The 12724-nt window shown below is 41.3% G+C and overlaps 1 protein-coding gene across 2 annotated transcripts in view; it reads left to right on the top strand.

Moving 5' to 3' along the window:
* Window positions 1-12724, top strand: part of MAP4K3 (mitogen-activated protein kinase kinase kinase kinase 3) — a 122808-nt gene that overhangs the window by 28389 nt on the left and 81695 nt on the right. For both annotated transcript variants that reach the window (XM_054021282.1, XM_054021281.1), the window contains exons 5-8: window positions 2088-2143; window positions 5846-5893; window positions 10401-10443; window positions 11940-12012. In XM_054021282.1, the coding sequence (XP_053877257.1) occupies window positions 2088-2143; window positions 5846-5893; window positions 10401-10443; window positions 11940-12012 (220 nt within the window). The remainder of the gene's footprint in view (window positions 1-2087; window positions 2144-5845; window positions 5894-10400; window positions 10444-11939; window positions 12013-12724) is intronic.

Here is a 12724-nt window from a genome sequence, read left to right as displayed (position 1 = left end):
AAATTTCCCTTATCTCGTTAGTTAATCTTTGAACCAGGCATCCTCCCTACTACATTCCTTCTGGCCTTATAACTCATTATTTTCAAGGCCTGTCTTCTACTTGCTAGTGAGGGCCTTTCTTAACAACACATATATATTAATCAAACTTAAGCTAATTCTAATTCTTTAATTTCATATTTATCCCACAATTTCCCACCCAGTAGCTTCATCTTCTGCACTGGAAGAGTAAAACAGCATACAGACATTCAGGTTTATCTCATAACAGTAATTAAGCTGAAGGATCATTTTACATGCACAGATTGTTATAATGACCCAAGAAGTTACAAGTGGCCAAGTCAGTCCTTGGCATTTCTGCTAACATTGAGAAGAGCATTAATCGTGGTGATAGTTTTTGTGATGTGAAAGACCTGCTCACCAGGAAATGAGCTCACTTCACATAAGTGGCTGAACAGATGTCCTGTAGTAATGCTTTCCTGTCACTACTGATTTTGGCTTCAACCCTGCTATTTAGAGTAGAAGACTCTGTACTCATTTAACTAATTTCCAAGCTGTGTCTCAGTCCAAACAGACCTTGGGCCTCAACAATGAAATCCTCAGGTTACGTCTATACTACAGTTAAACACCCACTGCTGACTCATGTCAGCTGACTTGGGCCCATGGGGCTCGAGCGAAGCGACTGTTCAGTTGCAGTGTAGATGTTTGGGCGTGGACTGGAGCCCAGGCTCTGGGACTCTATCCCCTTATGGGGTCTCAGAGCCCGGGCTCCCACCCACGCCCAAACATTTACACCGCAGTTAAATAGCCCCTTAGCTTGAGCCCTGCAAGCTGTCATAGGCAGCAGCAGGTACTTAGTTCCAGTGTAGCCATGCCCTAAGGCAGGGGTCTCAAACTCAATTTACTTTAGGGCCAGGGCCAGGCCTCAAATCCTCCCAGCGGGCCAATAATGTCACTGAAGATGGTGTTCAGAAAAGAAAACATTTATATTGTATTTTTTATTTCTAATTTGTTAGAAATAATAAAACTGTCATGCAACTTTATACAGTTCTTCGCCTGCCAGAGAGTTTTTAGTGTTTGCCAGACACCTGGCAACGCTTCAGTTCTGTCAGTTTGTTGATGTTTGGCCTCAGTGATGGAGCAGTTGAAACCTTCAGGATTGCAGCAAGGTGTGCAGCAGATACTTGTGTTTGGTATTTTGACTCGTTTATATTCATTGTGGAAAAAAGTGATGCTGACTCTGCCTGGCAACTAATGATGGTGTCTCTGTCCCTCTCCCCCAGCCAATGGGAGCTGTGGGGAGCAGTGCCTGCAACAGACGTTGCCTGCAGTGTGGCTGCATGCATCTCTCTTCCAAGGGCCACAGTGGGGAGGTTCTCGGGCCGGGACTTTGAGACCCTTGATCTACCCTACAATTTTTAGCCTGGCAGCCTGAACCCTGTGATCCCGAGTCAGTTGACCTGGGCTCTGAGACTTGGCGCCGCTGTTTTTCTGTTGCAATGTAGGTGTACCCTAAGAGGTAACACCAAAGGATTTCAGTATACTCTAGTTCCCTGGTAATTAGATTTCTCAAAGTACCCATGAATTCTTAGAAAAATTGGTGTCATTTAGATATCCAGATTGACCTGATTCCAGAACTCCATGCTTCCCTTTACTGAGGATCTTGAAATAAAATAGGAGTTACATTTTGGAAGACAGATTTAGATTTGTTCTCAAGTTTCATATTGCAAAGTGGTGTTTTGTGTGACGGCTGGGAGTTTCAAAGGAGCCTAAGGGAGTTAAACACCCAGCTCCTATTGGATTTCAGTGGGACGTGAGCACCTTAACTCTCTTAATCCTCTTTGAGAAATTCCAGCCTCCATCCATATTTCTTCTGTTTACTTTGTCAGATTGGAAAAGTTTGTGAAGAGGGTTGCTATTCTTTTAGAATTATTTAGTTTCAGGGTAAAAATGATACAGCTGGAACCACAGAACGTAGACTAGTGCTTCTGTGTGTGTCTGCTGAACTTGTGCAGGGCACTGAAATACACCACCAGGAAAATTTTTTTAAAAAACCCTCTTTTTGTAAAAACAAAATATTTTCTTTCTTGCAGTGACTGGACCACTTTCAGAACAGCAGATTGCCTATGTTAGCAGAGAAACACTACAGGTAGCTAACATTCTAATTTGTACATAATTGTTAGTCTTCAGGGAAAAATAAAAGGACCAAAAACATCTGAATCATCTGAAAGAATCATGTTGCATACCTTAGGAGTTACTCTATCTTTTGCTAAAGAGAAGATCCTGTATAATAGCTTTCACAAAATGTAGAATTATTCTGTCATCTGGCTCAAGTTATTCCAGAGTTGTTTAAAAGGAGGTTAGCACCTTCTATCTTCCCCATAGTCGTGTGTGCATAATTGCATTAAATAAGATATTTGATTTATACCATAGATTAGTAGAGAACTTGAAAACTCAATTTTGAATATGTAAATGAATTATAGGTCTTTTCTTATAAAATAAATATAACCATATGTCTTAATTATTTACAAGATACATATTTCTTTGTTTAGAAAACTCCAGGCAATAGCGTGTGGTCTCTTGCCTTTTGTTTTTGTTTTGGGAAAACTTTGATTCCATTTTATTCTTCTAGTCTGAGAGTCTTGAGGTCTCTCTCAAATGGGGCATTTCTTTAGCTATATAGGATGAGATTTTTTTGGATTAATAATTTTTGGTTGTTTGAGAAAATAACATGTTATAATTCTCATTTAGTATGTGTATGTTGCTTAGGAAATATAAATGAAGTACCTCATACACAAAAAGAACAGGAGTACTTAGAGACTAACAAATTTATTAGAGCATAAGCTTTCGTGGGCTACTGCCCACTTCTTCGGGCATCTATATACATCCGAAGAAGTGGGCAGTAGCCCACGAAAGCTTATGCTCTAATAAATTTGTTAGTCTCTAAGGTGCCACAAGTACTTCTGTTCTTTTTGCGGATACAGACTAACACGGCTGCTACTCTAATACCTCATACACATTTATCTGAATGTTTTATGAATGAATGTTTTTGTAGATTATGAAATTGTCCCTTACTGCATGTATGATATTAAAACTACAAATATTTTGACCAAATATAACATTCATAGGTTCTAATGTGTTTAAAATAAGCAAAATTTATAGTTCAGACATCCTCATCAATCAAAAGTCTGAGGAAAATATATCTTATATCACTCTCTAAAAGTCAACAGGCTTAGTCCAAGACCTCCAAATCCTGGTCCCATTGAAGTTGATAGAAGTTTTGCCACTGACTTCAGTGAGGCCAGAATTTCACCATGGGGTGTCTAAAGTTAGGCTACGTGTCCATATTTAGGAACCTAAAAAAGGGAGTTTATTTCGCAAGTGCTTCCCAACAGCTCCCATTGAAATCAGGAGGAGCGTCTGTGTACTCCTTACTTTTGGAAATCTGTTCCCTTAGTTAGGTCCCTAAATACAGACTTTTAGGGGTCTACCTTTAGGCATATGGTTTGTGAAGCCTTGGGTTCTTTTAGATCAGTGGTGGAAGTGAGCGAATTGTTGACCCAGTCCTGTAACAGCCCCAAGACATTTAAATCTAGGGGCTATTAGTAAAACTGTTGAAGCTGATGTCAGCTGTATGTCTATACAAAAATACCTATTTCTCCAAAGATATTCATTACAATGAATCCCACTTTTAGGTCCAGGTCCATGCATGCACATGCGGTGGGGATTTTCTCATCTCAAAAATCTGAATTGCTGGTTCCAATTGGTTGTGTCGCATGCCAACCGTGCTCAGGAACCTAGATTCCTCTCGGTGCCTCAGTGATCAGTTCTTTTCTCTTGTGGTAGATAAAGGAGTTCCAGTCGGGAGCACTGACTAGCTCTCCAGCTAAATTGCATTCAGGCTATTGATGAGCTGACAAAAAGGGGAAAAACACTTCCCAAAAGCATATCCTTGCTAGTGCTCCTATCTGTCTAGGTATTTATGCCGTGCCCATCATCTGAGCAGCTAACAAATCTTAGAAACAATCCCTATCTTTTTTGTCCTCCACCAGTCAGTGGTTTGCTTTTATCACTATGTGAAGGCTATTTCAAAGAAGTGGGACTTATTTTTCAATTTGAAGATGGTAATATTCACAGTAATCCCATTTTTTTCCAAGAGTGAATTCTGCAGTCTTGGTCCACTTGCCAAAATAGGTCTCTGTCCCACACTTAAGTGCTTCTGTCTTGAGTTCTGGAGAAATGTAACCATTATGAGAGTTCATGACTGCCAAGAGTGAGACAGTTGTTCAGCTGCAGTCAATCTCAGAGAGGATTTTGGAACCCTGTACTTGATTCTGGCTATCACTGAATACAATGCAGAGAGTGGAACACTGAAGGGTGGTGTCCTCTCAGTAGCCTGTGTTGTCATCCGGCTCAACTTCTTCCCTTTCATCCCACCACCTTTGAAGTTCAAGTCTGGATGCATTGCTGAGGCACTGTACATGGGTCACCCCAAGCAGCTTCTGTGCCAGGTGGTGTTTAGATATGAGTGTTTTTAGCTCCAGTTCTCTCAGAGCCTTTAGCTGAACTTAGTCTTATGTGCAGTTGATGCTCTCCAATTTTCTATTCTTTATCATTTCAAGTATGGAAGAAGAAAGCTGGTTCACTGAATTCAGGAATGCCATGATTGTAGTCATACAATTTCCCTTATGGATGTTCAGTATTACTATGCCTTCAGCAAGGACCATGATTGATTGGAGTTCACCATCCGTTCTTGGATATTATTTCATTCCATGTGTCAAATCCTGGAGGAAGCACCTAAAATGCCTCCTACAGAAATTCCACTAAGTTTGATACATAGACCAGAGTTGAGCTCCTGCATTAGGCAAAAAGGCTCTATCTACTTGGGAGTTAATTGAAAATCGGTATCTAAGAGGATGATCTATACCAGTGGTCCCCAACTTTTCCTGTGGGGTGGGCACTGGACGACTAGCTGCCGAGGACTGTGGCCGCCGGACAAGCAGCTGCCGAAATGCTGCCATGAAGCGGTAACGTCAAGAGGCGTTGCTGCCGAAATGCCGCCGAAATTCAGCAGCATTTCAGCGGTAGTGCTTCTTGATGTTGCCGCTTCTTGGCGGCATTTCGGCAGCTGCTTGTCTGGCGGCTAGCAGGTGGGTGCACATGGATGCCCCAGTGGGTTCCATGGTGCCTGCGGGCACCGTGTTGGGGACCCCTGATCTATACCATAGGTGTCTAACTTGGACAGTGAGATAAAGCAGGGATAGACACTTTAGAAATATCTAAATATTGTACAACAGAGATGGCACTCTACATGCCCAGAAGGACAATAGTCTCACTCTCCTTGTGTTCCTGTTATGAATGTGGTGCTCTTTATACACCTCTAACCTGATATAACGCTGTCCTCGGGAGCAAAAAAATCTTACCGCGTTATAGGTGAAACCGCGTTATAGCGAACTTGCTTTGATCCGCCGGAGCGCACAGCCCGGCCCCCCGGAGCGCTGCTTTACTGCGTTATATCCGAATTCGTGTTATATAGGATCGCGTTATATCTGGGTAGAGGTGTATTTATTTACTGATTTCCCCCCCCCCTTCATTCTTTGTCCTATCTCTAAATTGGCTGCTGCTAGATAAGTACAGTTTGAATGTATGATTGTTAAAATCTAGTTTCATTCTCATTCTCATTTCACAACCAGCCAAAACAGTATTTATTAACTTTAGTAACTCACTGAATTGTATCCTAAATCTTATTCTTTTAATCTAGTAAGTAATTTTCTGTAAAATGAAAAATGTTTCAGGCTAAATGATGATGTAAGTATTTTCTTTAACTAAAGACCTTGTTCTTAAACTGCAGGGATTATATTATCTTCATAGTAAAGGAAAAATGCACAGAGACATCAAGGTAGGTCAATTTTTTTTGGATTTTGATTCCCTTAAAATTAAAAAAGCTACTCTCACTTCCAAAATGTATGCTTGGAGAATAATTCAGGTGTGTTTTTTTATCACTTAGATCAAACAGAGCACTTACTTGGGGCTAGATTGTGGCATTTAGCCACTGCCCTGCATTGGGGGAAATATAGACACATATTACCTTAGAGGAGCATTTTCAGTTGTGCTGGAGGAAAGTGGGAGGAGAATTTAATCTTTAACATATGTTTAAGGTGCAGCATACACCTCCCTTTGCACCAGCCAGCAGGATGGAGTCATGGCAAGGCCAAACCCAACGTTTGGGGGCATAACTCAGGGCAGGAGCTGCTATTCTGCATGGCACTTATGGGTTGGTGGGAAGGAGGCATTCCTTCCCCTCCATCATGTGGTCATGTTAGAGGGTGGCCAAAATCCAGTTTGGCCCACATAAAGGAATGTATGTTATAAGACAGTTTCAAAATCCAGAACTACTTTTTATCTGCTCATATTACAGGAATAAAGGGACTGATCCAAAGTCTGGTATCTTTCAGTTGACTTCATTTGGCTGTAGATCAGACCGATAATGCTTAATGGAATTTAAACAAAATCGGTATTCTTATAAAATGCAGTTTTACTGTGAAAAATGGCATCCCCTTAAGCTAAAGATCTGCATACTGTATTGAGCCATGCCTGCCTGTTTTAGTGATGGTTACATATTTACTCCGGTTAATGTTGCGGAGTCAATGCAGCTGAGAGGACATGAACTGGATTGTAGTACTACTTGTGTATTAGCCACAGAATTATGTACAGTAACTCCTCACTTAGTCGTCCTGGTTAACGTTGTTTCGTTGCTGATCAGTTAGGGAACACGGTCGTTTAAAGTTGTGCAATGCTCCCTTCTAACGTCGTTTGGCAGCCGCCTGCTTTGTCTACCGCTTGCAGGAAGAACAGCCCCTTGCAGTTAGCTGGTGGGGGCTTGGAACCAGGGTGGACCAGCAGCCCCCCTATCATAGGGTTACCATATTTGAACTTTCAAAAAAGAGGACACTCCACGGGGGGGGGGGGATTGCCCCGCCCCCTAGCCACTCCCTCCCACTTCCCGCCCCCTGACTGCCCCCCACGGAACCCCCAACCCCCCCACCCTCGCTCCTTGTACCCGGATCACCCTCTCCCGGGACCCCTGCCCCTAACCGCCCCCAGGGACCCCACCCCTATCTAAGTTTCCCTTCTCCTTGTCCCCGAATGCCCCCTCCTGAGACCCCCCCCCCCACCCTAACTGCTCCCCTAGGATCCCACTCCCTACCTGTCCCCTGACTGTTCTGACTCCTATCCACACCCCCGCCAGATCCCTGGGACTCCGACACCTATCCAACTGCTCCCTGTTCCTGAATGCCCCCCCCCGAACCTCCAACCCATCTAACCCCCCTGCTCCCTGTCCCTTGACTGCCCCAACCCCTCTCCACAGCCCCCCCCGAACTCCCGACCCATCTAACCCCCCCCCCCGCTTCCTGCCCCAACTCATCCAACTCCCCGCCCCCCAGGATTCCATGCCCCTTCTCCAACTCCCCAGCCCCTACAACTATGAAAGCTAAAAACTTGCCTTTAAAAAAAAAAAAAAAAAAGCTGAGATTGTCCCATAATCTCATAATTTCAGAAGCTGGGACTTTGAGAAAAACACCAAACATAGCAAGACTGGCAATAAAATTGTGATTAGTGGCAAAACTGCATTATCTGTGCTCTTATATGTGCCAATCACAGTGCTCCTTCAGCTCCTTTATGCTAGAATTCATTCATTTGTTGTAAAGCAAAGTCTAGGTTGGTGTTTTGCATTTATCACAGCACTTGTTCATTAGAGATAGATTGTGCCCTTAGGCATAGCTGTGAATAAGGGTCTTTGCATTAAAAGGCTGCACCATCCCAGGGAGGAAGTGTGAGTCAGAGAATCACAGTTCCCCCACATGTATGCATTCCCCTCTTGCCCCAAGGGGAGGGGGAAAGGGAGTGATTTACCTCACCTTTGCAAGGTTGCAGTTGACTTCCCCATGAATGTTCAGCTTAGAGTGTCTGGCTGAGAGCCCAGCCCCACCCAGCGCTGCCGGCAAGGCGATCTGAAGCCGCAGGGGAGGGGGAAAGCGGGGGAGGTGCTTTGGCTGCCGCTGCCAGCTCCGCCCCCTCATGGAGCGCGCAGCCCCCCCCAGCGCTGCCTGCGCGGCGATCTGAGGCTGCAGGGGAGGGGGCGAGCCAGGGAGGGGCTTTGGCTGCCAGAGAGGCCCCAATCTGAGCGGCTCAGTCCAGCCCGGCCCCACTGTCAGCCGCTTTTCAGTCTTTAAATAGCCGTCCGGGGGGAAATCCCGGACATTTTTAGATGTTTACAAATCCCCCCGGACGGCTATTTAAAGACCAAAAAGCCGGACATGTCCGGGGAAACCCGGACATATGGTAACCCTATCCTATCACCTCCCCGCTCCCCTAAGTTCCCTGTGCAGCAGCTGTCCAGCAGGCTATCAATTGCCAGCAGTTCAGCTGTTCCTCTCCCCACTGCCATGTGCTGCTCCTGCCCGCTGCCTTGGAGCCGCTCCCCGAGACTCCTGCTTGCTGTGCAGGGGGGGGAGGGAAGGAAGAGGGGTCTAATGTCAGGGTGTCCCCCTGCTCCTGCAGTCCGCTTACCCCATCTTCCACAGAGCAGGGGGGACACACCAGGGCTCAGGATGGCGGGAGCTTGCAGCAGCTGCAGTCTCAGCAAGCTGATCTAATTAACAAGGCAGTGTACTTAAAGGGGAAATGCGGATATCTCCCTCCGTTCCTGCTGCCTTGTCGAGTGAGAGAGTTATCCCTTGGGGGCTCAGCCAATTGCTAGTTCATCATCATTTAGCAGTAAGGGAAATATCCTACCCTCTGACTCCTCCACCTCAACCAAGCTTCACAATCGTCATCACTGTGTACCAGTATTAAATTATTTGTTTAAAACGTATACTGTGTATGTGTGTGTGTGTATGTGTGTGTGTGTATGTGTATGTATATATATATATATATATAAAAATAAATCTTTTGTCTGGGAGAAAAAATTTCCCTGGAACCTAACCCCCTCATTTACGTTAATTCTTATGGGGAAATTGGATTCGCTTAACATCGTTTCGCTTAAAGTCGCATTTTTCAGGAACATAACTACAACGTTAAGTGAGGAGTTACTGTACTATGTTCCAGTCACAAGGTCTATCAGTTACACTTGCGCAACGCCTTTCAAAGCTGTTGGGTTGCATGGGTGTACTGAGGGCCTACTTTGTCCTTTTGTATAAAAACTGGTGATCAGAAAAGCACAAGCTGTACTTCGGGAAACCTACTTGGCTTTTTCACACACCAACTTGTCTGTGGTGCTAACATCTGCCGCTAAATCAGTTTATCTGCTCCTTCCTATTTAGCTCTGCCTTAGGCAGCTTCTCACTCAGCTCAATTCTGCCCTTAGCCAACCTCTTTATTCAGCTCAGGCTTGTTCCATGTCCTTTGTAACAGGTAATTATAATGGAATCTGATGTGAAGGATCAATTTTGAGCATTCGTTCTGGTTGTTAAATCCAAATAAACACTGCATGTAGCCCCACAGCAGTGTACTTGCCAAATCTAGCACAAGCAAAATTGCTGTTTTCCTAGGTATTTTAGTATCCAGGCAGGTCCATCAGATTACAGTGAGTGAGGATCTCAAAATGGGACTAAACGGTTTTTCTTTTGGAAATATAAATCTGATTGTTTTCCTGTTTGATCTTTATAAGTCGCCTATTAATGAATGTAGCTAGAGAAGGGAAAGTATGATTTAATCAGTAGAGGCAAATGGTCACAAAACTAATTCTGCTGTTTGGGAGAGGATTTCATAACTAATGGGAATCTGAGTCGCATAGACCTGTACAGCTACAATAAAATTTACAGGGTATTTGTGAACATGGGGGTCCCATAACCTAATGATGTCATTTCAGTTTTACAAATTTCAGATTCTTCAAACACTTAGTCTGTTTTGGTTTGTCCTCTGCTTTCAATTTCTTTTCAAATTTTATCTCAAAACATATAGATGTTCTTTGCCTTGATGTCTTAACACAGCAGCAAAAAGAGACAGATTATTTGAGAGTCCAGTTTTGCATCACTTTATCATAGAAGTAATGGTTTCAAAATGAAGCTCATACTTTGTAACTGTGTTACGATTAAGTCTATAGATTTAAGTAAGGGTGGGAGATTATTTGGAGAGGCAGGGGATTTGACTTTTTGTTGCCTGTTCTACTGAGGGGGGATTATAATAAATTGTACTGTTGGTATTATTTATGATTTATTTTAAAGTTATATCAAGGACCTCTAGAACATATGGATAGGTGTTCTCTTAGCATTTGTGTAAATTTAAATAAATAAAATACAGAATATAGGCAATATTTGATGCTAGGGTTTATATCTCAGAGCATAAAGAAGCATATAATGTTAAAAAGATACACGTTTTAATTGAATTATTTTTCTCTCTTTAAGGGAGCAAATATTCTTCTAACAGATAATGGCCATGTAAAATTAGGTAAGTACTTCAGAAATCTTTTTCAGATTATACTGCAAAAAGATACTGCAGATTATAAAAACTTTTTTGAATTCTCATCCAAGAATGCCAGAATGTTATATAATACCAGTAAACTTCAGTGAGAGGGAAGGTATTATTAGGACTAGTTTTTTCATTGATGAGGTCTCAGTGGTGATTGAATTGGTGCATGGGTGTGCACAACTGGCTAATCAGACAATAGCTTTGGAAATCAGGTGAAAGACATACTCCCATAGTGAATTAGTCTGACATTGAAAAAGTAGGCTAAAATTAAATCCTTTACTACGCTTCATTTTAATAAATGCACCTGCCAAGTCTCAGAAATATGAAAACTACCTCCTAAGGCTGCGTAAGTATATGAATCTAAAAGCCGATATCAGAAAATCCTTATGAATACAGTACTTACCAGAGTCTATTTGAAAAATATTTTTTTTTATAAGTACTGGAATATATTGCATTACATTTCAAATTAAGTTTATACAATTACTCGAATTATAGGGAAAATGTTAACTAATAAAACATATTGACCTTATTAATTGCATTCTGTGTATTGCAAGAGTAGAAAATGAGAACCCTCAAGACTTACTACTTTTTAATTTATTTTAACTTTAACATGGGTGATATGATTTCCTGGTCAGAATTGCTTAGCAACCAGGAAGGGAAAGAACACTTTTGTTTTAAAACAAATAAAGAGAAAAACACCATTGTAAAAGAAACAGATTCACACTTAGTCACACTTTATAATTAATTTTATTCAAGCACAATATTAGGTGTTAGGTCCTTTGTTAAGGTCTTCATTTGTAGTTTAAATCTGTTTTATTTTTAAACTAATGTGGATTACTTTTCCAGAAGACTTTCTTAAACTTAACCATGTTACGTTGTTCAAAAAGTTTTAATATCCTTGGTCAGTTACAACTGACTCTGGCTGCCCTTCTATTTTTGTAGTGACAAAGATTATTTTAAAATATTATCAATGTTACTATTTCTGGTCATGTTTTACATTAACAAAATAAACATGTATTTTATGATCAGCATTAATATATGTCGTATTACACGTCTATATGAAGACATGTCTCAGTTCTTTACACAAGTTTCCCAAGTAGTGATATAGTGTGCTCTCAGCAAAGCAGAACGGATGGAAATAACTTTTGTTCAGAGGATTTTTAAAGGGTTTATTACATGGATAGATGGTATAAAATTCATAGGTGTACTCTAACATGGGAACATATACATATTTGTGTCTGTTAGGAGTTCTACACTGCAATTCCTTCATGTTTCTTGTGGTGTGTGTTTGGCAGGATGGCTGGGAGAAGGTGATTCTATGGAAATTTATGATGGATTCTGTAAAAACCTCATTAGCTTCTGTGTCCTTAGATATTTAGAAGTTTTTACTACAAAGAAGCTTAACTCTCCTGTCGATAATTAACGACTTGCTTTTGATCATTACTACTTTAATTAATTATCTTCATTTTTTATAGCTGATTTTGGAGTATCTGCACAGATAACAGCTACAATTGCCAAAAGGAAATCTTTCATTGGCACACCATATTGGTAATTGTGTTTTACTTGATTGTTAATGTAATAATAACTTTTACAATTCCAAAAATAGTAATTTGTATAAAAAGAAGTTTCTGGTCTTAATTTCCTGGTTAGACTAAGCATTTTGAGAGTCTTCGTTTATTGCCCGTATCTTTTATTTTTTTAATGACTTATACCAAATATTAAACTTAGCTAAACATCAGAATGTTGTGGCCAGAGTACTGTGATGCTTTGAAAAATAGTTGTATCAGCTATATATTTCATCACCATTGACTAATATCAGTCATTGAATCTAGTTTTAAAGTTCTCCCTGGAGTTTCCCCCCTTTAATTCTGATCTTACAAATACTTTTTATACCCACCCATTAAGGTTTCAAATGTTTCTTTTCACTGACATGCCTTTCCTGGAACTCTTCACAGTTGGGAGTTGTTGTTGTTTCACTTGTTTGTGTCAACAGATGTGCTTACTATGTCTGGAATGCTCTTCTCAGCCACTTCCTCTTCAAAACTTGTTTTAAAAACCTTCCTATTTGCTTTACTCTATTATTAAATTAAATCCCACTCACCTTTCCCTTCCACTAGTACTCCACAACCATTTATTCTTTTCTCACTATAACTGGCCTACAAATATATTTACTTACATATTTATCATTTTTAAATTTCAGCTTTCTTTTACTCCATCTGTATACTGGAAATGACTTTCCCTAGCTGTGTTTAAGAGAGTT

This window comes from Malaclemys terrapin, chromosome 3 (assembly GCF_027887155.1).
Source record: "Malaclemys terrapin pileata isolate rMalTer1 chromosome 3, rMalTer1.hap1, whole genome shotgun sequence".
In the NCBI taxonomy this organism is placed as follows: Eukaryota; Metazoa; Chordata; order Testudines; family Emydidae; genus Malaclemys; species Malaclemys terrapin.
This window is presented reverse-complemented; position numbering and strand designations above follow the sequence as displayed.